Source organism: Erinaceus europaeus, chromosome 3, assembly GCF_950295315.1.
Source record: "Erinaceus europaeus chromosome 3, mEriEur2.1, whole genome shotgun sequence".
In the NCBI taxonomy this organism is placed as follows: Eukaryota; Metazoa; Chordata; class Mammalia; order Eulipotyphla; family Erinaceidae; genus Erinaceus; species Erinaceus europaeus.
The window spans coordinates 142,816,305-142,838,714 of NC_080164.1; the positions used below are offsets into that span (position 1 = coordinate 142,816,305).

Genomic DNA, 22,410 nt, shown 5'->3' on the forward strand with positions numbered 1-22,410 from the left:
CTTCGTATGTTAACTCTCTTTTTAGTTACCGGGTTCCAGATGTCATCAGGATGCTGGCCAGGCCTCCCTGGACTGAAGACCCCACCAGTGTGTCCTGGAGCTCCGCTTCCCCAGAGACCCACCCTACTAGGGAAAGAGAGAGGCAGACTGGGAGTATGGACTGACCAGTCAACGCCCATGTTCAGCGGGGAAGCAATTACAGAAGCCAGACCTTCTACCTTCTGCATCCCACAATGACCCTGGGTCCATGCTCCCAGAGGGATAGAGAATGGGAAAGCTATCAGGGGAGGGGGTGGGATATGGAGATTGGGTGGTGGGAATTGTGTGGAGTTGTACTCCCCCATCCTATGATTTTGTTAATGTCTCCTTTCTTAAATTAATTAATTAATTAAAAAATAAATATATTATTAAATAGAAATTTTGATAGGGATTGCAAAGAATCTGCAGGTCACTTTGGGATAGATTAACATCTTTACCATATCGAATCTTCCTGTCCATAAACACAGGGGCTCTGTTCATTTTAAGCCTTTCAAGTACTTTTAAGCAAACACCTTCAAACTCATTCCAAAGTTACCAAGAGATACAAAGGCAAAAGTCCAGGTGTTGAATGATTGCATTAGACATGTTTCATTGCAATTTATAAGGCATAATTTTATTTTCATAAAAATAAGTTACTACTGAAGAGAGAAAACAAAAATTATGATTATCAGTATTTACTTAGGAAATCATTTTCAAAGAACCCTGATGAAGGAATGTGTATTTTCAGAGTGGCAAAGGACATAGAGACAAACATACAAGATTGAAAGCATAAAAGCATATTCTCATAAGAACCAAGCAGTCCTTGTTATTGGAGGACCAAATGGAATCATCATTAATGTAAGTAGAATCAAAGTTCACGATTTGTAAGTCCTTCTTAAGATATGCATGATTCAGCTTATTTACAGTTCGAGCAAAGGCATACTTAGAAGCACAACTATATGCTTCTAAACAGTACACTTTCTTGAAGTGCAGATCAAAAAATGGATTGTCCTAGAAAAAAGAGAGAGAGAAAAATGATTTTGTTTGCAGCCAGGAAAGTAGCTGTATTTCCTGAATCCCTCATATCCTCTTGTATATGCTTATTGATCAAAAGTATCTGTATCAAACACATTTCTAGAATCTACAGATTCTAGAATCTATAGTTACAGCTTCAAATATATTGCATTATATAAATAAAACATGCGTCAGTATGCATAGTTTTCTAGTCTTTCCAGAGTAGTGAATATGAGAGCATGAGTGGGGATGGGGAAGAAGAATAATCTTATTTACATATTTTGGGAAAGGAGAAAAGCTTTCTCCTTTTCTGCATTGAGAGGTTGGTCCCCCTCCTATTCCAAAGGTAGAAGGAGAAATTAGAGGATGATTAATACTTGACCAACTTGTTGACTCTGAAGTTAATAATGAAGTACTTGAAGCTAATAGTAATGATCATAAACTCACTTGACTGAAACAGATAGTCTATTAAAGATGCCACTTCTGGAGAGTTGGGCGGTAGCGCAGTGGGTTAAATGCAGGTGGTGCCAAACTCAAGGACCAGTGTAAGGATCCAGGTTTGAGCCCCCGGCTCCCTAACTGCAGGGGAGTTGCTTCACGGGTGGTGAAGCAGGTCTGTAGGTGTCTTTCCCCCTCTCTCTTCCCCTCCTCTCTCCATTTCTCTCTGTCCTATCCAACAACAACAGCATCAATAATAACTACAACAATAAAACAAGGGCAACAAAAGGGAATAAATAAATAAATTTTAAAAATGCCACTTCTGTTGTATTGCTCTAGAGTCCTGTTATACTTCTAGTAGAGTTGTATCAGAAAAAAAATAGGCATCAAATCTGATCTAGTTTCTCTATTTTAAAATAGTAGCTACTGCTACTGGTAGAAATATTGGTGTCTTGAATTTATAAACAGCTTTGGCATTTACAAAATGCTTTTATGTTTGTTATCCAATTCTTAACTCTCTTTGAGGGCAGAGATGTTACATTATTTATCTTTGCATTCTTGAAACTTATTCCTGGTTACTACTAAGTTCTCCACAAATGCGTAGTGAGCTGATCTGAAGCAGTCCTATGAAAAGAGTTGATGAGCACTGCTCTAAATGACAACAAGGTGAAGAAGGACCAAATCACAGTGCTGAAACCTATTACCATATAGTATATAAATACTATTTCTATTTTGAAAGGAAAATTCTTTTACAATTATTTATTATTATTTTTATTTATTTATTGGATAGAGACAGCCGGAAATAGAGAGGAAAGGGGTGATAGAAAGGGAGAGAGACAGAGAGACACCTGCACCACTGCTTCACCACTTACAGAGCTTTCCCCCTGCAGGTGGGGGCCAGAGGCTTGAACTCAGGTACACTGTGATATGTGTGCCAACACCTGACCTTCTAAAAGAAAATGTCTTTTTTTATAATATTTTATTTATTTATTAATGAGAAGGATAGGAGGAGAGAGAAAGAACCAGATATCACTCTGGCACATGTGCTGCTGGGGATTGAACTTAGGACCTTATGCTTGAGAGTCCAACACTTTATCCATTGTGCCACCTCCCGGACCACATTGTGCCACCTTCTGGACCATCCAAAAGAAAATTTCTTACAGGAGGCAAAAATAAAAAATATATAATTATTATTTCTATTTTACATAGAAAATTTCAGGAAGCAAAAAAAATGAATTTAAACTTAGATGACTGATAGAATCATGGGCAAAATACTTATCTGATCTAACTCTCATTTTCTTCCTCATTTCAGTTAGGGTCACTATGAAGTTTATATGAAAAATTCATATGAACTGCTGAATACAGAAATTAATAAATGATAGCTCATTTTTTCAAATCTTCCCATAAAATTGTCATATTGGTGCTAATACTGCCTTGTTTTATACCACTAAAAACAAACGGAAGAATAAAAATTTAAAACTAAATGTACCCAGGTCATGTGATTTTTTTTTTTTCTTTGCTGTTGGGAATGGTGGATTTGTCGAGCAGGAACTGAGTACGAGCTATTACTCTGGGGTTTTTGCCACCAGTCATTTCTCTGCAACTGTCCATAGGACAAATCTACTGCTTCTGGCAGTCATTATTCCTTTTGTTTTGCTGGGGTTTCTCTGTTCGTTTTTGTTTCATTGAATAAAGAGAGAAACTGAGATGGAAGGAGGAGAGAAAGGGGGGAGCGGAGAGGGAGAGAAAGCACTGTTTCACCACATGTGAATCTTTGTCCCCAGGTTGGGATTGAAGAATAGAGCCTAGGTTTTTGTGCCTGACCCCTGGTAATGTGATCTTAAATTGAATATCCGCACCTGGAATTTTTTTTTCCTAGTTGTCCTAATTAAAGTGTGAAAGACACTGCTATAGAAAATTTTAATAAAAGGAAAACATATCCATCCTATCATCAGATATTAATCATGGTCCACATGTTTCTCATTATGTAGAAAATATCCGCAATTTTACTGTCAACTGTAAACCATTAATCCATCAATAAAGAAATTAAAAAAAAACATCCACGATGCTTTTTAAATACTTAGAACTAGGGCTGGGTGGTGGTGCACTGGCTGAGTGCACATGTTACCATGCATAAGGAGCCAGGTTCAAGCCCTTAGTAGTTACCTGCTATCTCTCTCTCCCCTCCTCCATCTCTTCCTTCCTTCTCAATTTCTGTCTCTAGCAAAAATGAATAAATATTAAAATGTATATACTTAAGATTAGATTTTTTTTTTTTTTTTTTTTACTTTTGCTTAAGAATAAAAGCCTGGGTGGCCGGGTGGTAGCACAGTGGGTTAAGTTACGTACATGGTGGAAAACAAAGCGCAAGGATCCCAGTTTCAGCCTCTGGCTCCCCACCTGCAGGAGGGTCATTTCACAAGCAGTGAAGCAGGTCTGCAGGTGTCTATCTTTCTCTCTTCCTCTCTGTCTTCCCCTCCTCTCTCAACTTTTCTCTGTCCTATCCAACAATAGCAACGACAACAATAATGATAAATACAACAAGGGCAACAAAAATGGGAAAAAATGACCTCCAGGAGCAGTGGGTTTGTAGTGCAGGCACTGAGCCCCAGTGATAACCCTGGAGGCAATAATAATAATAGTAATAACAACAATAGCTTGAGCAGATATGCACACAGGGTCCTTTCCTCCCCCTTTTCGCTTTCTTCCCTTCCCTTCCCTTCCCTTTTCTGCCTTACCATCTCCCTGCCTCCCTACTATTCACTCTCCATTCCTCTTTTTCTCTTTCTTTCAATAGAATTCTAGAATTAAAAAGGGGTCTTACAGGTCATTTGGCAATCTCTTGTTTGTAGCCAGGATAATAATTGCCAGAGGGATGGAATCCAGGCCACACATGTTACTGGCAGGGCCAGGACAGGAAGATCTAATTCCAATTTTTGATTAGAACCAGTCTAATTCCAATTTTTGCTACATTTTCTTCTCCCCTCTTGTACCATGTCAGATTTCAAATCCCTAGTCATTTTTATTTTTGCTTTATAAATTGACTTCAATTATAATTCCATTTCATTTTAAAGCTAGCTGACAACTTTCTGGCTTGAAATTATTTAGGAGTAAACTTGCTATTGAAAAAAAAATGCTGACTACTGAGGATCCAGTTCCAAGAGAGAGAAGTAGAAAATCCCAGAACAACAGAGATCTTTTTATTTCATCCACAGGAAAGAAATATCTATAAAAACTGCTCTTTGTGTAGCTGGTGAGGTTGTGCAGTAATAGAGTGCAGGACTCATAAGTATGAGACACTGAATCAATTCCCAACACTACATGGCCAGAGTAGTGTTCTGGTTCTCTTTCTCTTTTTCTATCAATTATAAATTTCTAAATGTTATTTAATAGCTTCAGGGAAAAAAAAACAAGAAAAAAATTAAACACCCCCCCCCAAATAAAGGGTGATGGTCAGTTTTTAAAATGACAAATCAGTGAATCTGACATTGGTTTTGTCTTGTTTTTATGTGATGCCAGGGTAGTCTGAGGCCCCACGCATGCAGTGCATATACTTCATCGCTGAGCCACCTACCTAGCCCAGATTAAACTGAATTTTCTAATAAGTTCTTGGAGCTTGGGGATAGGTGGTAGTGCACCTGGTTGAGTGCACATGCTACAATGAACAAGTATCTGGGTTCAAGCCCCCAGTCCCCACCTGCAGGTGGAAAGCTTTGAGATGGTGAAGCAATGCTTCAGGTGTCTCTCTCTATCCTTCTCTATCTCTTAATTCCTCTTGATTTCCAGCTGTCTGTACCCAATAAAGATAAAAACTTTAAGAAATGAGTTTTTGGAGTAGTGGGGGAGGTGGTGTAGTGAGTAGAGTACAAGAATTACATGTATGAAGTCCTGAGTTGGATCCTCTCACTACAATCAATCAATCAATCAGTCTTTTGTTTCTTTTTAAAAGAAACTCTAGGCCAGAGACAGCTCACTGGGAAGGCTATGCCTTGCCTTGATTGCCATGTGGTGGGCCCAGTTTCAAGCCCTAGCATCACAGGACAGGTGCCATAGTACTGAGGAAACTTTGGTGCTGGTGCTGTGATATACATCTATATCTGTATCTATAGCTATGTCTATGTGTATAGACATCTGCATAGATCTATATAGATATAAAATGGCCCAGAACAATGAAATCATGTTTGTGTGAGATCTGAGCTCTGGAGAACAGACCAAACAAAGAGGAGGAGGAGGAGGAGGGGGAGGGGGAGGGGGAGGAGGAGGGGGAGGAGGGAGGGAGGAGGGGAGGAGGAGGGGGAGGAGGAGGAGGGGGAGGAGGGGGAGGGAGAGGGGGGAGGGGGAGGAGGAGGAGGAGCCCCTGGGGAAAATGCCTAAATGCAATAGACAAAATTCAAATTTAAATTCATAAAAACAGAAGAAAGAAACCCAGCAAAGTGGGCTGGGCAGTGGCACACCCAGATGATCACACATATTACAATGAGCAAGAACTTAGCTTCAAGTCAGTCACTGGTCCCCACCTGCAGGGGAAAAGCTTCATGAGCAATAAACCAGGGCTTCAGCTGTCTCTCTTTTCTTCTCCCTTTCTACTCTCTTTCTCCTCCTTTGCTCTCAATTTCTCTCTGTCCTGTCAAATAAAAGGGGGGGAGAAGCAAATGTTTTCCAGGAGTGGTGGAAAACATTTGCTACTCTCATGCAGGTGCAAAGCTGCAGAAATAGCCTTGGTGATGAGAGAGAGAGAGAGAGAGAGAGAGAGGCACAGAGAGAGAGGCATAGAGAGAGAGAGAGAAGGAGAAAGACCTACAAGGTCATCCCAGGAGATCAAAACCTACCACTTAAGAATAACATGTAATTTTAACACTTAGTACATACTAAGAGGGTGTGAAGTAAAGTGAAGATAAAGGTCTCTAGTGTACGGCTGGGAAGATTGCACAGTGGTTTATATAAGAGACTTTTGTGCCTGAGCTCTGAAGTCCCCAAACACAACCACAAACAGGTTCAGTCCCCAAACACAACCACAAACAGGTTCAGTCCCCAAACACAACCACAAATCAGACTTGAACAGTGCTGTGGTCAAAGGAGTAAAATAATAAACTTCTCGAGTTTATTGGTCCCATGCATTCCTTACAAAACAGGGCCACTTACTGTATCTGCTTCTTTTCCATCAATCTTCTGCAGATCGTTCAAAGACCACTTTTTTTTTACTTCATATTTTTCATCTAAACCTATTCTGTAGTGTTTCACCATAATTATTTTTACTTCTTCACTTTTGGTCACTGTAGAACAACAACAAAAATACTTAGTTTTCACCAGCTTTTAAATGACAAATTATCCATCACCACACCCTTCAGTATGTGCATATCTCCTTTCATTAAATGACCTCACCATTGCATCCCAGCTATAAATCCTGATGTTTCTAAACTAATATATGAATGTGTCTCCAGATTTTCTCAGTCTGTTATTTTTTGCTATAATTGTAGTTACACCCTACAATAATAAAGCCTGTGAGGTGGGACACTGAGTTGTGTCCTTTGACTTATGAGCTTTGTAGTGGAGGTGGGGTTCAGCTGGGGCAAGGAAACAGGACTAAACTTTAACATCTAGCCAATGCCAAAGTGTTTACCAGCATAACTTCGAATTTTGATTTATGGCAATATAAGAAAATTAAGGAAAGCAAACTGTTCTACTTACACAGTAACCCTTAACAGTGTTAAGGATTAACCATGTAAATACTACTCTGCATGCTTTCTTTCAAAGTTGCTGTAAGATTTTACACACACACACACACACACACACACACACACACACACACACACACACACACACATATACATACATATATGAACTATATATATATAGTTGAACTACATATATATGTCAACTATACACACACAAACATATATAGTTACTGTTCACCTATTTGGTATTGTGATTTTTGTGTGTCATTATCCGGACTTCATTGGTTTGAACTGACTTTGTCAGATAGAAAAAGAAAGACAGAAATGAAGAGAGAGAGTGAAAGCTTCCCTAGTGTGGTGGGAGCTGGGTGGGTCTTGTGATTTATACTGGTGGGGAGGTGGAGTGCTGCCCATCAGGCTGGTGCTTGAATAGTGTGTGTGGGTTTCAGAATTCGTGGAGGTAAAAGGATAATTATCCTCTGAAGGTTGAGGTGAGACTGTAATGAAAACATCCAGCTGGATTTAAGTGGATGGTGCTATGCAGTTCAGTCTCCTACAGAGGGGAGTCAGGTTGGGGAGACAGCAGAGGAATAGAGAATAGGACTTAGATTTGATCCTCAGTATCACACATGCCAGAGCTCTGGTCTCTTTACACAAAATAAAATAAAATAAAATAAAATAAAATAAAACAAAACAAAACACCTGTAAGAGAGAGAAAGGGGGAGGAGTCTGTGCAGGTTGACATCTGTAGCAAGTGTTCAGTAAAAGTTCATTTTGTAATTCATATTCAGTAGGTCTCCTTGCTCCTGGAGCAGAAGCTGATAAAGTGGCTCCCAGTCAGGGGGCATTTCCCCAAATGGGACACAAATGTTGATTTTCAGTGATTCACACTTGAAACTGCTCAATATGTACTGTTCTATGACAATGATACTTCGATTTAAAAATTTAATAGAAAAACCTAAATAAATAAAATTATAAATTAAAGCATAAATGAAGGGACTTTTTTTTTGCCCTCAGAAACTGTTGCACACTGAAGAATAAAAAGAGAGAAAGCTGTTGGCTCATGGAAGAGGCAGTGAGACTTAGTGGACTTTGATGTTAAACATTTTCTATTTAAATCATAGCACCACCTCCTACAGTGTGTAAATTACTTCACTTTTAGAGACACTAAACCTCAGTTTCCTCATGTTGTAATATGGACAACAGAGTAATACAAATCCATAAGGTATAAAGGCTAAATAGATTTTGGCTCAGGAGATATGTATGATAGAACATTGGGCTTTAAAAGTGGAGTCCAGAGTTTGATCCCAGGCACCACATATGCTAGTGTGAGGCATTGATCTCTCTCTGTATCTATCCTGTGAAATAAATAAAATAGATCTTAAAAAGATTAAAATAGACAGTCTATAAATAGCTTTGGAAAATGCTTTCTTTATTTTTAAATTACTTAGTTCTTATTGGATAGAGACAGAGAAAAATAGAGAAGAGAGGAGGAGATAGAGAGGGAAGAAGACAGAGAAACACCTGCAGCCCTGCTCCACCACTTGTGAAGCTTTCCCCCTGCAGGTGGGGATATGGGGCTTGAATTTGGGTCCTGGCACATTGTAATGTCTGTGCTTAACCAGGTGTACCATTGCCTGTACCCTGGAAAATGCTTTTTGGGGGGTAGAAATTGTTAAAGTGTGCTTTCTTTCTCTTTTTGAGACTGTTGTAATTAAACCAGGTGGTACGGGCAGTGAAAACAAAAATGGCTAATCCAAGTAAGTTTTGATAAGACATTTGCAACAATAGATGGAAATAACACTGGGAGAAATCAAAGTAGGGAAGTATAGAAGGTGAGTAGGTTAGGTAGAATAGTGAGCTTAGTTTTTGACATAGAGATGAGGTGTCCACACACTATCTCAGAAGAGAATGAGATAGAATTTTATAGTTTATGAATGGAGGTGTAGAGTTGGGATTTTTCTGTGTTGATGGGGTTTAAGACTACGTGCAGGGAGGCAGGAGGCCACTCATCTGTAAACCACACACTGTGGCTTGTGTGAAGGCTAAATTTGAGCTCATGGCCACTATATGGAAACATGGCTATAGGGATGCTATAGGAGTGGGGAAGCAGTGCTCAGGTGTCTTTTCTATCTTTTTTCTCTCCCTTTATCTCTCCCACTCTGTCTTTCACCTCCTATCTTGAAAAGCTAGAGAGAGAGAGGGAGAGAGAGAGAGAGAAGGAGAGAATATCTCTGGAAAGAGGAATAAAGTAGACATACAGCTCTAGAGAAAACCTTGGTGGAAATAAAAAGATTAGGTGTATGTGAAAAAAAGAGAAAAGAGGTAAAGATCATAGGGGAAAATAGTTACAAGCAGAGAAGTATGACAAAAGGATATCAGAAAAGAAAAAAGCTGGGGCTGTAGAAACAGCACAATGATTATATGGAAAAGTTTTGTGTTTGAGGTTCTAAGGTCCCAAGTTCAATTCCTAGCATCATCAAAAACCAGAACTGAGCACTGATCTGGTGTGTGTGTGTGTGTGTGTGTGTGTGTGTGTGTGTGTGTCTGTCTGTCTATCTATATATCTATCTGTCTGTCTTTTAAAAAATATTTTTCAAATATTTATTCCCTTTTGTTGCTCTTGTTTTATTGTTGTAGTTGTGATTGATGTTGTCATCGTTGTTGGATAGGACAGAGAGAAATGGAGAGAGGAGGGGAAGACAGAGAGGCAGAAAGATACACACCTGCAGACCTGCTTCACCACTTGTGAAGCAACTCCCCTGCAGGTGGGGAGCCGGGGGTTTGAGCTGGGATCCTTAAACAGGTCCTGTGCTTCGCACCACGTGTTCTTTAACCTGCTGCACGACCACCCAACTCCCTCTATCATCACTTTCTATTTGTATTACTCTTATTAAAAAAATAAAAATTTAAAAACAGAGAGAGAAAAAGAGAGAGGGAGAGGGAGAAGGAGAGGGAGAGAGAGAAAGAGAGAGAGAGAGAGAGGAAGAGAGAGGGAGAGAGGGAGAGAGAGAAGCCAACAGTGGAAATCCAGAGGACAGAGACTAACAGTGATTTTAGAAAGTCAGTTTGATGATTAAAGCTATTATTCAATCCAGACTCTGCTGTGTGAAGATCGTTGATTTCCTCCCCAAGGGAAGTTTCTCTGGCATGAATGAGGCCAGAAGACAATTTACAGAGGACTCCTTCATGTACTAAGAGTAAGTGCTTACCCATTCCTGGGTTCCATAAGATAAATTTAAAAAAGAAAAAAATGGAAGGAGAGAGATAAAAGACTGTGCTTTTGAGAACATATTCAAGAGTTTGGAATAAGAAGGGCTGTGTACTTTGCAGGGACAGAGGGAGTGATTGAAGGGCATGTTATGGAGAAAATCTAAAGCAGTAGATCTTAACCCAGAGTCAGTAGCTGGCCCAGAGTATATGAGGCCATTCAAACCATGTCCCCAGAATGGTGTGTTTCCACTTTTGTAAGCTTCTCTAGCTCTGGAAAAAAAAAAAAAAGTCCATCCTCATGGCTCTAGATGTTAACATTGGGAAGAGGTGAGGATTAAAAAAGAAGCCATTAAGAGCTGGGGAGATAGCATAATGACTATTCAAAAAAGCCTTGCATGCCTGAGGCTCTGTGGTCCCAGTTTCTACCCCAGCACCACAATAAACCAGAGTTGAGCAGTACTCTGGTAAAAACAAATAATTAAGCTGATGCATTCAACTGGAGGTACAATTAATTCTGTCAGCTTAATAGGGAGACACTGTGTCTTTTTGTAGGCCTCACCTCAGAGCCAAAACACTACTACACTCTTGTTCTAGCAAGCTGTCTCGTTTCCAGCTTATTTGGCAGGAATGGGTGCCGGTGGGGAAATATAGAGAAATATTAAGTGTGTAGGATGATAAAAATTTGAATCATAACATACTTCATCTGTATGTTATGATAAATTGCTAATTGGCCATAGGCCCATTCTTTCAATGTCATTAATTTGATAAGTATTCAAGAAGCCTTTGTGCAAATTGCTATTTTAAATATTGAGAATATTGGACTGGAGAGATCACATAATGGCTATACAAAAAAGACTTTCATGTCTGAGGCACCAAAGGTTGTGGGTTCAGTTCCCAGCACCACAATATGCCAGAGCTGAGCAGTATTCTGGTAAAAATGATAAATAAATAAAATAATAAAAAGTTAAAAATAAAGAAATGAAAATAAAATAAAATTGACAAATTAATTCCCACAGAGCACCAGATCTTCTCTCTTTTTTTTTTTTTTGAGATTACTAATAGTCAGGGCTTCAGAAAGACACATATGAGCACAGTGCTGTGAATGAGGCATGGGCAGGGACATTGATAAGGAACATTTTCATCCAACTGGTGGTCAGAGAGCACTTCCTAAAGGAGGTAGCCAGAAATGTGAAGGATGGTGGGCACCTCAACCAAATGGCTACTTGCACTACCATCCTACTTTATGATGTTTCTGAATTCTTACTGTGGACTGTAACCAGAAATATCGGGACTGAGATATCAGCCTTGCAACTCTTCAAACTTAGTGAGATCTTTCCTAACACATGGGACTGTCGACATCCAAGTTAGAAGGCCCATCATTTAACAAAGTTACAGACACTAGATATAGGCTAGGGTTTAGGGTACTGGGTATAGGTATACATATATCTATTAGCAAGGGGAAATTATATAATTCAAAGTAATAGCACTCAGTGGTCTTTCGTGATTAGTCTTAGACCTAATAAAACCGGAATCCTAGTTGAAGTGGCTAAAGAAAGCATCATAACTTCTTTTTTTCTTTTGATTTTTTCCCCATTTTGTTGCCCTTGTTATTGTGCTTGTTGTAGTTGTTATTATTGTCATAGCTGTTGTTGTTGGATAGGACAGAGAGAAATGGAGAGAGGAGGGAAAGACAGAGAGGAGGAGAAAAAGATAGAAAAAGATAGACACCTACAGACCTGCTTCACCACTTTCAAAGTGACCTCCTGCAGGTAGGGAGCCCAGGCTCCAACCAGGATCCTTATGCCGGCCCTTGCGCTTTACACCATGTGTGCTTAACCCGCTTTGCTACCACCTGACTCCCAGATTTTTTTTTTTTGGTGGTGCAGGGGATTGAACCTGGGACTTTGGACCCTCAGGCATGAGAGCATCTTTGCATAACCATTATGCTATCTAAACCTCCCACCTGACACCATAAATTCTCTAATCTATTAGATTTAGTTTGGCAGTCTAGCAGAAAGGCCCAAAGAGGACAGATCCAAGAAACTAATCCTTATTGGATTCAACAAATGCCACTAGATGCTTAAACAATTAGGAGGAAGTCTATGATCATTAGATAAAGAAAGGACTATAAAAGTTAGATATATATGCCCTGGGTTGGGTGTATGGAGGTAAATAGTTAATTTTATCCATAGAATGTTTTTTCAAGAATGGGAGCTACTCACTGCCCTAATCCAGCTTTCTAGCCCTTTCCTCTACTCTGACACCATTTTCTCAGACAGTATTTCTATCCAACTTCATGCTAGCTACTAAACTTGAGCAAAACTACCGTAGTTGTGTGCCCCTAGAAACATGCCTAAAATGGACTTCCTAGCTTTATTCTATCCTAAAATCCTTAATCTCATCTGCTCTGTTCTTACTTTTTGGTTTCTGTTCATTAACCATTTTGTCTGACTTTATGTCCTGCTACCTTCCAGACACCAAGTTGCAGATGCTACCATGATTCCATTCTGACTTCTCTGGGCAGACCACTTCACCAAAGTGTCCAGAACTTCACCTCTCCAGAGCTTTAGCCCACCAGGGAAAGATAGAAACAGGCTGGAGGCTATGGATCAACCTGCCAACACCCATGTCCAGCAGAGAGGCAATTACAGAATCCAGAACTCCTACCTTCTGCACCCTTAACACAGTCTTGATCCATAGTCCCAGTGGGGGAGAAGTGATAGGAGGAAGAGGATAAGTGGGCTCTTAAGGGGAGGAACATTTGGATATAGTAGTGGTGTCATGAGTGGCTGGGGGGGGCAATAAAGGACTGGACCTGGAAGAAATGGGGCCAGTTATGTACAAATGTAGATATATGTAGAGATGATGGCTGGCCCATGTCTGTACACTTAGGAGAATTGTGGTGATTTGCAGTGGGGAGATTGGGGATTCAGAACTCTAGTGGTGGGAATGGTGTGGCATTATACCCCTGTTGATATGTAACTTTTAAAATCAATATTAAATCACTCATCATTTTTCTTAAAGGATGGTTGGAGTCAGCAGAGTGAAAAAATGGGAGGCAGAAGAAGTTGTAGGAAAGCCATCATATTCAAGTATGAACCAGTTGAGATTTTGGAGTCATAACTCGTGAAGTGTGAGGGTGAGTAGGAGTATGAAGGAGTTTAAGCAGTAAATACTTCCTGAAGGTTGTGAGAAACTAGGCAGAATAGTTCACTTTCAATCCTGAAAGCTATATATACAGGCAAGGAGGACTTGGTAGTAGTATGGATGCTGCCACTGAAGATCTTTAAGTGAGCTTTAGATTTTAAACTTTCTTGAATAGTTTTACAAAAGCTGGATTAACTGAGGGGACTGGAGAAAGATATTAAGAAGGTAGAATCTATCATTTATCAAGTTTTCTTACATTCACAGTCATGGTCTCACTCACAGAATGCTAAGACAGTAAGAGGTCTTCTCTTAAAAGTTAATCTAGGGGCCAGGCAGTGGTGCATCTGGTTAAACGCACATAGAAGCAAGTTCAAGGACCCAGGTTCCAGGCCCCACTCCCCACCTGCAGTGGAGACACTGCACAAGCAGTGAAGCAGGTCTGCAGGTGTCTTTCTTTCTCTATCTCCCTCCCCCCTCAATTTCTCTCTGTTTTATTGAGTAAAATGTAAATAAATAAATAATAAATAATTTAAAAAGTGAATCTATTTTTATTTCTAAAAGTTAATCTTTTGATACAGTGATACAGCACAGAGAGATAATATAGCCTCCTTTATTTGGCAAAATAACTTCCTCTGGAGCCAGGGAAGATCCAAGAATTGTCTTTAGCCAAAAGCCAAGGAAATCTCTTAAGGCTGGAGTGGGCCCAACCTCTAATTTCCACACTTGAACACTGCTGCCAGATAAAATTAAATGGTCACATTCACATTAATGCAGTGAAAGTGTAGAAACTTAGCACATTGCCTTAAAAACAGTAATGTGTTTATATAGTAAAAATATTAAGGAGAGTTGGCTTCAGAAACATCAGAGGAACCAGTATGTAATTATGATTATGATTTTAAGCAACACTAAAGACCCAGGAAGTTTTAGAATGGGCTTGCTCCAATTTTAGTAATTTTAGCTAGTATTCACAGAATTAAAGTCTTAACTTCATGTCAATATTAATTTCCACTTTTACTACAAAATAGACATTGTCACTGATAATTGCCTTTATTACCAAGGTAAAATAGTATTATTTATGAGATTACATGAAAAGAAGACTAACCAAGTGAACCAACATAATCTGGCAGAATCAAAAGAACATAGAAAAGAATAGCAGCTTATCAGTAAGCTACATAGATACACTTTGAACAAGTGCTATTTTACTAACTCAGTGTTATATACTTGTTTTTGTCACTGACATAAAGTAAAAGGAGAAATTACCATGATATAGCAAAGATTTAAAAAAAAAAAAAGATAAACTTGTAGAGTTCAGGTCCTGGAACAGGATGGCAGAGGACCTAGTGAGGATTGTATTGTTGTGTGGAAAACTGAGAAATGTTTTTTAAAAATATTTATTTATTTATTCCCTTTTGTTGCCCTTGTTTTATTGTTGAAGTTATTGTTGTTGTTATTGATGTCATTGTTGTTGGATAGGACAGCGAGAAATGGAGAGAGGAGGGGAAGACAGAGAGGGGGAGAGAAAGACCTGCGAACTGGATCCTTACTCCCCAAAACTGAGAAATGTTATGCATGTTGACTATAAAACATTTAATCCCCAGGAGTAGCGCAGTGGGTTAAGCGCAGGTGGCGCAAAGCACAAGGACCAGCGTAAGGATCCTGGTTTGAGCCCCTGGCTCCCCACCTGCAGGGGAGTCGCTTCACAGGTGGTGAAGCAGGTCTGCAGGTGTCTATCTTTTTTTAAATTTTCTCTTTTACTTTTTTTTTTTTTTTTTACCAGAGCACTGCTCAGCTCTGGTGGTGCAGGGGATTGAAACTGGGACTTTGAAGCCTCAGGCATGAGAGTCTCTTTGTATAACCATTATGCTATCTACCCCTTCCTAATGTCTAATGTTCTCACCCCCGTCTCTGTCTTACCCTCCTCTCTCCACTTCTCTCTGTCCTATCCAACAACAATGACATCAACAATAACAACAACAACAACAACAGCAACAAACATTAATCCCCCAATAAAGAAATAAATTTTAAAAAATCCTGTTAGTGGAATCACTCATGTTCATTGCATTGCTATATACAATAACCAAGGTTTGGGAACAACCCAAGTACCCGAAGGCAGAGCAATGGACAAGGATGGGGCTGTATATACACACAACAGACTATTACTTAACTCTAAGAAAATATGAAACCTCATTTCTGCTACAACGTGGATAGAACTGGAGGAGGGTTGTGCTAAATGAACTATAAATACAGAATGATTTCATTCATAGGCAGGATTTAAGAAAAGAAAAAAGCAGAATAGATAGGGTGAAACTTGGATAAACCCTTAATTTATACCACTAGATCTGAGCACACTGATGGGGAAGTTAGAGAGGCTTAAAAGGAGATCGGTGGTACAGTGCCCTGTGGTGGATTAGTTTCTTGGGATCTGTCTTCTTTGGGCCTTTTTGCTAGATTGCCAAACTAATCTGGTCTTAAATCTAATAGATTAGATAATTTATGATGCCGGTCGTGGTGGGGGGTTTAGATAGCATAATGGTTATGCAAAGATACTCTCATGCCTGAGGGTCCAAAGTCCCAGGTTCAATCCCCTGCACCACTATTAAAAAAAAAAAATCAACAAAAAAAAAAAAGAGAGAAGAATTTATGATGCCTTCTTTAGCAACTTAAACTAGTATTCTGGTTTTATTAGGTCTAAGACTAATCACCAAAGACTACTGAATGCTATTACTTTGAATCATATAATTTCCCCTTGCTTATAGGGAGAGGGTGCTTTGGTGGTATGCGAGCTGTTTTGGCACATATTGTGGAGACTGTAGAGTTGTACTTCTGAGACAACAGTTGTACCTTTGTCTTGTAAAACAGTGTTTTTCCAACTGAAAAAAAAATCTCAGTGGAAATGTTCCACATGTGGAAAATGTCTTGGAGTCACTGAGATGCTATTAGTATTCCCATCAAAAAAGTAATTTTCAAACAAAATCTGCATAAAAATTGGGGCCATGTGGGTGTTAGAGATTGAATATATATATGTCCTTCCTCCACTTAGATGTTGCAATGCTAACCCCAAAGTGACAGTAGTAGCAGGTGGGGCTTTGGGGAGACGATTAGGTCAGGAAGGCAGAGGCCTCATGAATGGCATTAGTGTCCTTACAAAAGAGACCTCAGAGAGATCTTTTGCCTTTTCTGTAGTGCCAGGTTACAGGGGGCAGGCTGTAAGGGAGCAGGTTCTCCCTTACTGGGAGTCCTCACTTACTGAATCTAAAGACTTAGACTTCCCAGCTGTCAGTATTGTGAGAAATACATGTTTATTTCCTGTAGACCACCTGTACAGAGCAATTTGTTTCTTTCCTTGTTAACTTATTTAGCACTCTTTTTGTTGATATTATTATTTCATATTGTTAGAATATTAGATTCTCTGGTTTTCAGAGATGTCTGTTCTTATGCAAAGATGTAATATGAAGAGCCAAATATTCCTGAGTATTGTGCTTGCTTTGCCAGGCTTGTTACCCAGGTGTAAACCTGACCTCACGGTGTTGCAGAAAGTTTTGGTGCTATAGTGTCTCTCTCTCTCTCTTCCTCTCTCTGTCTATCTAAAAAAATAGTTCCAGTGCAGTGAGGCCCTGGTGATAACCAAAAAAAAAAGTAGTGTGAAGAATTTAAGAATGCCATTTTCATAAGTATAGTAAATGTTATTTACTTTCAAATTAAATATATGAATGAAAAGTGTTTCTCTAAATATGAGAATACTTAAAAGTAATCTTATCTGAATATGTATGTAATTTTTACTTATAAAAATATAACATAAAGCCTTCATTATATTACATATATAGACTTATACATGGTTACTGTTCATTTTATTTTTATTATAGTACATTATACATATATATATTTCAGTATGTGTTTCACATAAAATATTTTTTGTGTGTATAATTATAAAATATAACCCTACTCCTTAATTTGTTTGGGGTATAATTTATTTAGTTTTTCCCAAGTTAGGATTTAACAGGAGAGCACTCAGTATAGATGAAGGTGCTATCTTGTCCCAAATTTCATAGCTAGCAGATAGCAAAGTGGTCAAGTTTCACACCAAACCCACCTGATTCTAAACATAACTAAGTCCATTCCAACATGCCCTGCTATCACTTATTCAGTTTTGGTTAATGCCTTATCTGCTGTGTCAGTTCCTTTGGGATTTCTTGGAATCATTTGCATTCTCATTAGTATTATACATTCTGCTTATCCCTTTCTGGTACTTGCACGTAATAGAGCTCCTCTCTCCTTCACAAGAAGATTACTTTCACTGCCAGTAATTACAGTGTTCAAGGCTAGAAAAAGCTAATCCCAAGGAGAAATGATTATGCAAGCCCTCAGATGAGAGGAAGCAGAGGTACCAGGAAATACCTAATGCGAATTGTAGCAAACTACAGTGAGGGAGATTGAGTTTATGATGTATGATTTTTTAATTAGTGCTTTAATATTGGTTTACAAAATTACAAGATAACAGGAGAACAATTCCACACCGTTCTCACCACCAGGGTTTTGTGATCCCATTCCCTCCATTGGTATCTTCACTGGTTCTCCCAAGGTCACAGATATGGAGTGAATATCCTTTCTATAACTGTCTGCCTATCTATCTTATCTATCTATCTATCTATCTATCTATCTATCTATCTATCTATCTATCTATCTATCATCTGTTTACCCATTATGTCTATGGTCCTGCTTTCTCTTCCTAAGTCACACCTATACCTATTACTACATCAGAATGTCATTCCTTTTTTCTGTTTCTCTCTTTGGGTCCTGATGGAATTGGATTCCAGAACCCTCTAGTTATCTTCCTCTAACATTTCTCCCCTCTGGAAGTATGAGCCAAAATTCTTTTTGGGGTACAGAAGGTGAGAGTTCTGGCTTCTGTAATTGCTTCTCTGCTGAATTGGTGTATAATTTTTGACATTAATCAGGGAAAGCATCAAAATAACCATACACCATAACCACATGGTTGTGAGATTCCAGCAACAGATAAGACTCTGAACAGATAAACAGAAAATTTGCCTTATTTAAACACTACTTCTTTAAGTTGAAATGTATATGAAGTAATTTGATTACTTAGGTCCTGCAATTCTCATAAATTAAAAATTGCTGACTAGTGATGCATATAAAGAGGAAATTGTAACCATGAAGTTACTTATCTACCTTAACAATTGTGATGTAATCTGTTTGACTCATATTAATGGGAATCAGTAAAATATGGTCAAAGACTTATGGCTGTCAAACATCTCACTGAACGTTTTTTCTTTAAAATTCACTTAAACAAGAGAGGGAGGAAGGGGGGGAGGAGAGAGAGAGAACAACAACCAGAGCATGTTTCTCACTAGCAAATCACAGTGCTGGAGATCAAACCTAGAGATTCCCACATGCAAGTCCTATATCTAACTGCTTAACCACTCACTGAATTTATTTCAAATCACTGTTCTGTCTAAATGCAGTTGAAGTGGTCATAAAGACAGTGTGATTAATTCAGAAAAATTCTCTCAAATGGGTGGATGTTTCTCACATGTTAACAATAAATCCTACTTACTAAGATTCATCTCATGAAAGAAGACAGTGGGTGATCCCAGCTAACAGTGCCCTTCTCAGAACTTGAGAGTATGGGGGGGGGTTTCATATGTTTAAAAAAATTTAATTCTAAGGGACTTCTTTCCCCATACCAGAAAGAATCTGTCTAGTTATTTTTATAGTTGGAGGGATGCATTTGATAAATTAGATATATGTATTATTATGATTATCTTTTATGTTTGTTCTTGAAAAATACTTGTATACTAAGATGAATGAATGACTTACATAAGGCAGAAGCACAGTAGGTATAAAACTATTAAATCTTAATGTTGGTATAAGCATCTTCTCTAGTACAGTAAGTCAAAATATTTTAAGATTTAGTGATTTGATAGAATATAATTAAGTTGCTAAAGTAGTTTCATTTGTTTTTTTTCCCCATAATTTGATTACTTTTCCCTGAATTTCATTTTTTTTACTTTGCTAACATATGAATTTTCCACACTTTGTCTATATGTACAGCAAAATTTGCTAGGTAAAGTATTAGAGAAGTATTACCATTCTTACTATTGAGTAAATATTACTATACTGACTAGGAATTATATACAATTTTAAAGAATTCTTAGAACTTTTTATTTAACAATATGCACAATTTTTGAACAATTTTTATAAATGTTTAAAGGATGAGGGAAAGCTGTAACCTTAGTGAAATAGTTTAGATAGCATCCCTTTAAAGTTTTATCTTTGTGATTAAAACACTATTTAAATGAACACGCTTCCTTAGTAGAGAGAAAGTTCTTAAAAGATAATTTCTCTTTTCAAAATAAGCCACCAGGAAATTTAAATAAACCCTCAGAAGTAAAGCTTGTAAGCTCTTTTATCTTTCGTATCATGAAAAGGGAGAACTCTTGTTGTGCAGACTGGTTGGAAATGGAGCTGTATAACTCAATTCTCCAATGTATTTAAAAATATACAGAGTGCTCTCTGTTGAATTTTTAAAAATGAGCTCTTCCACAGTAAAACTGCATACAGTGCAAGTGAATGAAAGGCTGGAGACAAAGTAACCCTATCAGGAAAGAACATACCCACTTTCACTTCTGAACAATTAGCCGAAACAGTCTCAATATTTTTGTATTCCATTCTAGCACTAAAGAATATCCTGTAGAATCCAAAAATGTAAGTGTGGCATGATTACATTCAATAACAAAAAGATACAAGTGCTATCATTAAATAAGAAAATATACAAAATTCCCTTCTTTCACCCACACCTCCTGGGATTATTTGCATTTTGAAATCATAACAGGAAGAACAGATTACCTGACACACAGAGGTAATACCTGTCCTGGACCGAGAACTCAATTTCAATAAACTCATACAGATTCTGCCGGAGAGGTTTAAACAGTTTCTTCTCCAGGTCCTCCTTTACCAGTGATGACATTTCCTCCAGCTCCACTTGACTTGATCTCTTGACTCAAGATCACCACTTCTTCCCTTTTGCTCCCTAAATGTCTTGTTTTGCAGTTCCTTGTTGAGTCCTGCCCACTTGTCAGTCCTAACTCTCTTCACTTCTTTTTGGAGCCAGAGCCAGGCTGGAGAGCACTCAGTGTTGTCAGACCCCTCTCTGTGGTATCTGCCCAGTGGCGGCAGCAGCCAAATTACAGCAGCCCGGTGGCACTAGCCCCACCGTCACTCTCCAGCAGACAGGCTCTAGGAGGCTGCTCTCTGGAGCTCTCCTGTGGTTTGTTGATTGGGGAACACATTTATATACTTGTGGAGTCCCCTGGTTATTCTTGCTTAGTAGCCTTTTTGTCTCTCACATCACTCTGTAAAGGAAGACCACTGCTTTAGCTTCATTCCATTATATAAATCAGCTGTCTGGTTCTATTGATTGGGATCATCTTCCATTAGGAACTTTGCTATCATTGGCAAAAGAAAAAGCATCAGTGCTTGCTCCTGACACTTCCAACAAGTCCCTTTCTTTTCTTTACCCTCCTGCAAATCATACAGACCTTTGCTTCATGTAGTCAGCACCAATCCCTGAATTCAACTTACTGTATTAAATAGGCTTGCTTTGATGCCATTTATTCTTTCATTCACAAAGAAAACTCATCTACCAAATACCTATAGGGACAAGCATTATGTTTGTCTGTTTCTTGAGAGAGTCAGTTTCCTATCCTATCTTGAAGGAGTTTAGACTATAAATTTAGCATAGATAAATATATCAAATTATTATCATAAATGTTTAAAATGGTAAGTGGCACAAAAGAGAAAGGACTTCAGATAGTATTTCTACAAAGTATCAGAGAAAATGTTATGGTAAATGATTTGAACCTTGAAGAAAGAAAGAGCTGGGGGAGAAGGAGCACATTTTATAGAAAGAACCATAGTGAGCAGAAGTCCTGGATCAGTAAGAGAAGGTGTCTGTAAGGATAGGAAATAATCCAGTTTTCACATTTTGTAGCATGTGTAAAAGTGAAAGGCATGAAAAGATGGGAAACTAGACTGACGGCATTGAATGTTGCTTTAGTCCTTTGGACTTTATTCTACAGAAAGTCAATGAAGATTTGGAGGCATGAATTTATTCAACAAGTATTTGTCAAGCGCTGACGCTGCTAGGCTCTGTTCTAAGACCTGAAACTATGGAATGCAAAACCTAACTTTCTTGCTCTTGTGAAATTTAGTAGGTTAGATGGAAGAGAAAGAAAGAAGGGAAAACACCCAGCATTTTAATATTCTTTTATTCTGTTTATGATTCTAGGTATTGATGAAAATAATATAGATAAGCAAACCAATACTGTACTTTTAGATATGAAAAAAGGAAAAGAGAAGACAAATATAAAATATATTTGGATTATTAAATATATAAGCTAATTGTGGCTAATTGGGTCTGAAAGATAGAATCAGTTTAACACACAGTTACTACTTCAATCTAAGAATGAGTAAATGGACTCAATCACAGGAAATAGGTTTTCAAAGAAATTATTTTCATCTTTTTACCCATGAAAAAATGATTTCCTGACAAGTCTTCTTCATATGGGGGAGAGAGCAGAACTTCTGGTATGGCAATCAGTGCAACTCATTGACAGTTTTATCACTAATATTTTTATATATTTGTTTGTATGATCACTTGATTTTTTTATCTCATTTTATGGAGGTAAAAACCACATTTTCTGGCATGTCACATATCCAGGGTATATAATGTCTTGTGCTGGCATCTTACAGACATTCTTTTTTTTTAATTTTCCCCCACCCCCTACAGATATTCTTGCTTTCATTTATTCATTCATTAATTTATTTATAAATAACTACTAAAAACAAACGAGTGAATCATGGAGTCTTATAATGACTTCTTTCTTTG

At 38.3% G+C, this 22,410-nt stretch overlaps 1 protein-coding gene across 2 annotated transcripts; it reads right to left on the reverse strand.

Moving 5' to 3' along the window:
- Window positions 1–631: 631 nt before the first annotated feature.
- On the reverse strand, window positions 632–20,707 carry EXOC1L (exocyst complex component 1 like). 2 transcript variants are annotated; one of them, XM_016193186.2, is made up of 3 exons: window positions 20,390–20,707; window positions 6,613–6,743; window positions 632–1,029 (listed from the first exon to the last, which is right to left on the reverse strand). In XM_016193186.2, the coding sequence occupies exons 1-3, from the start codon at window positions 20,424–20,426 to the stop codon at window positions 763–765; spliced, it is 435 nt and encodes a 144-aa protein (XP_016048672.1). In that variant the 5' UTR covers window positions 20,427–20,707; the 3' UTR covers window positions 632–762. The 2 variants fall into 2 exon arrangements, with proteins under 2 accessions (XP_016048672.1, XP_007534680.1); XM_007534618.2 differs by having other exon boundaries at window positions 20,370–20,707.
- Window positions 20,708–22,410: the final 1,703 nt, after the last annotated feature.

Bases quoted from the DNA above. Each gene is read 5' to 3' on its own strand.
- EXOC1L (XM_007534618.2), bottom strand. From the start codon at position 20,490: ATGTCATCACTGGTAAAGGAGGACCTGGAGAAGAAACTGTTTAAACCT. The intron at 6,744-20,369 runs GTAATCTGTTCT...GTTGTTCTACAG, and splicing joins GTATTACCTCTGTGTGTCAG to TGACCAAAAGTGAAGAAGTA. The intron at 1,030-6,612 runs GTAAGTGGCCCT...TCTTTTTTCTAG, and splicing joins ATGGAAAAGAAGCAGATACA to GACAATCCATTTTTTGATCT.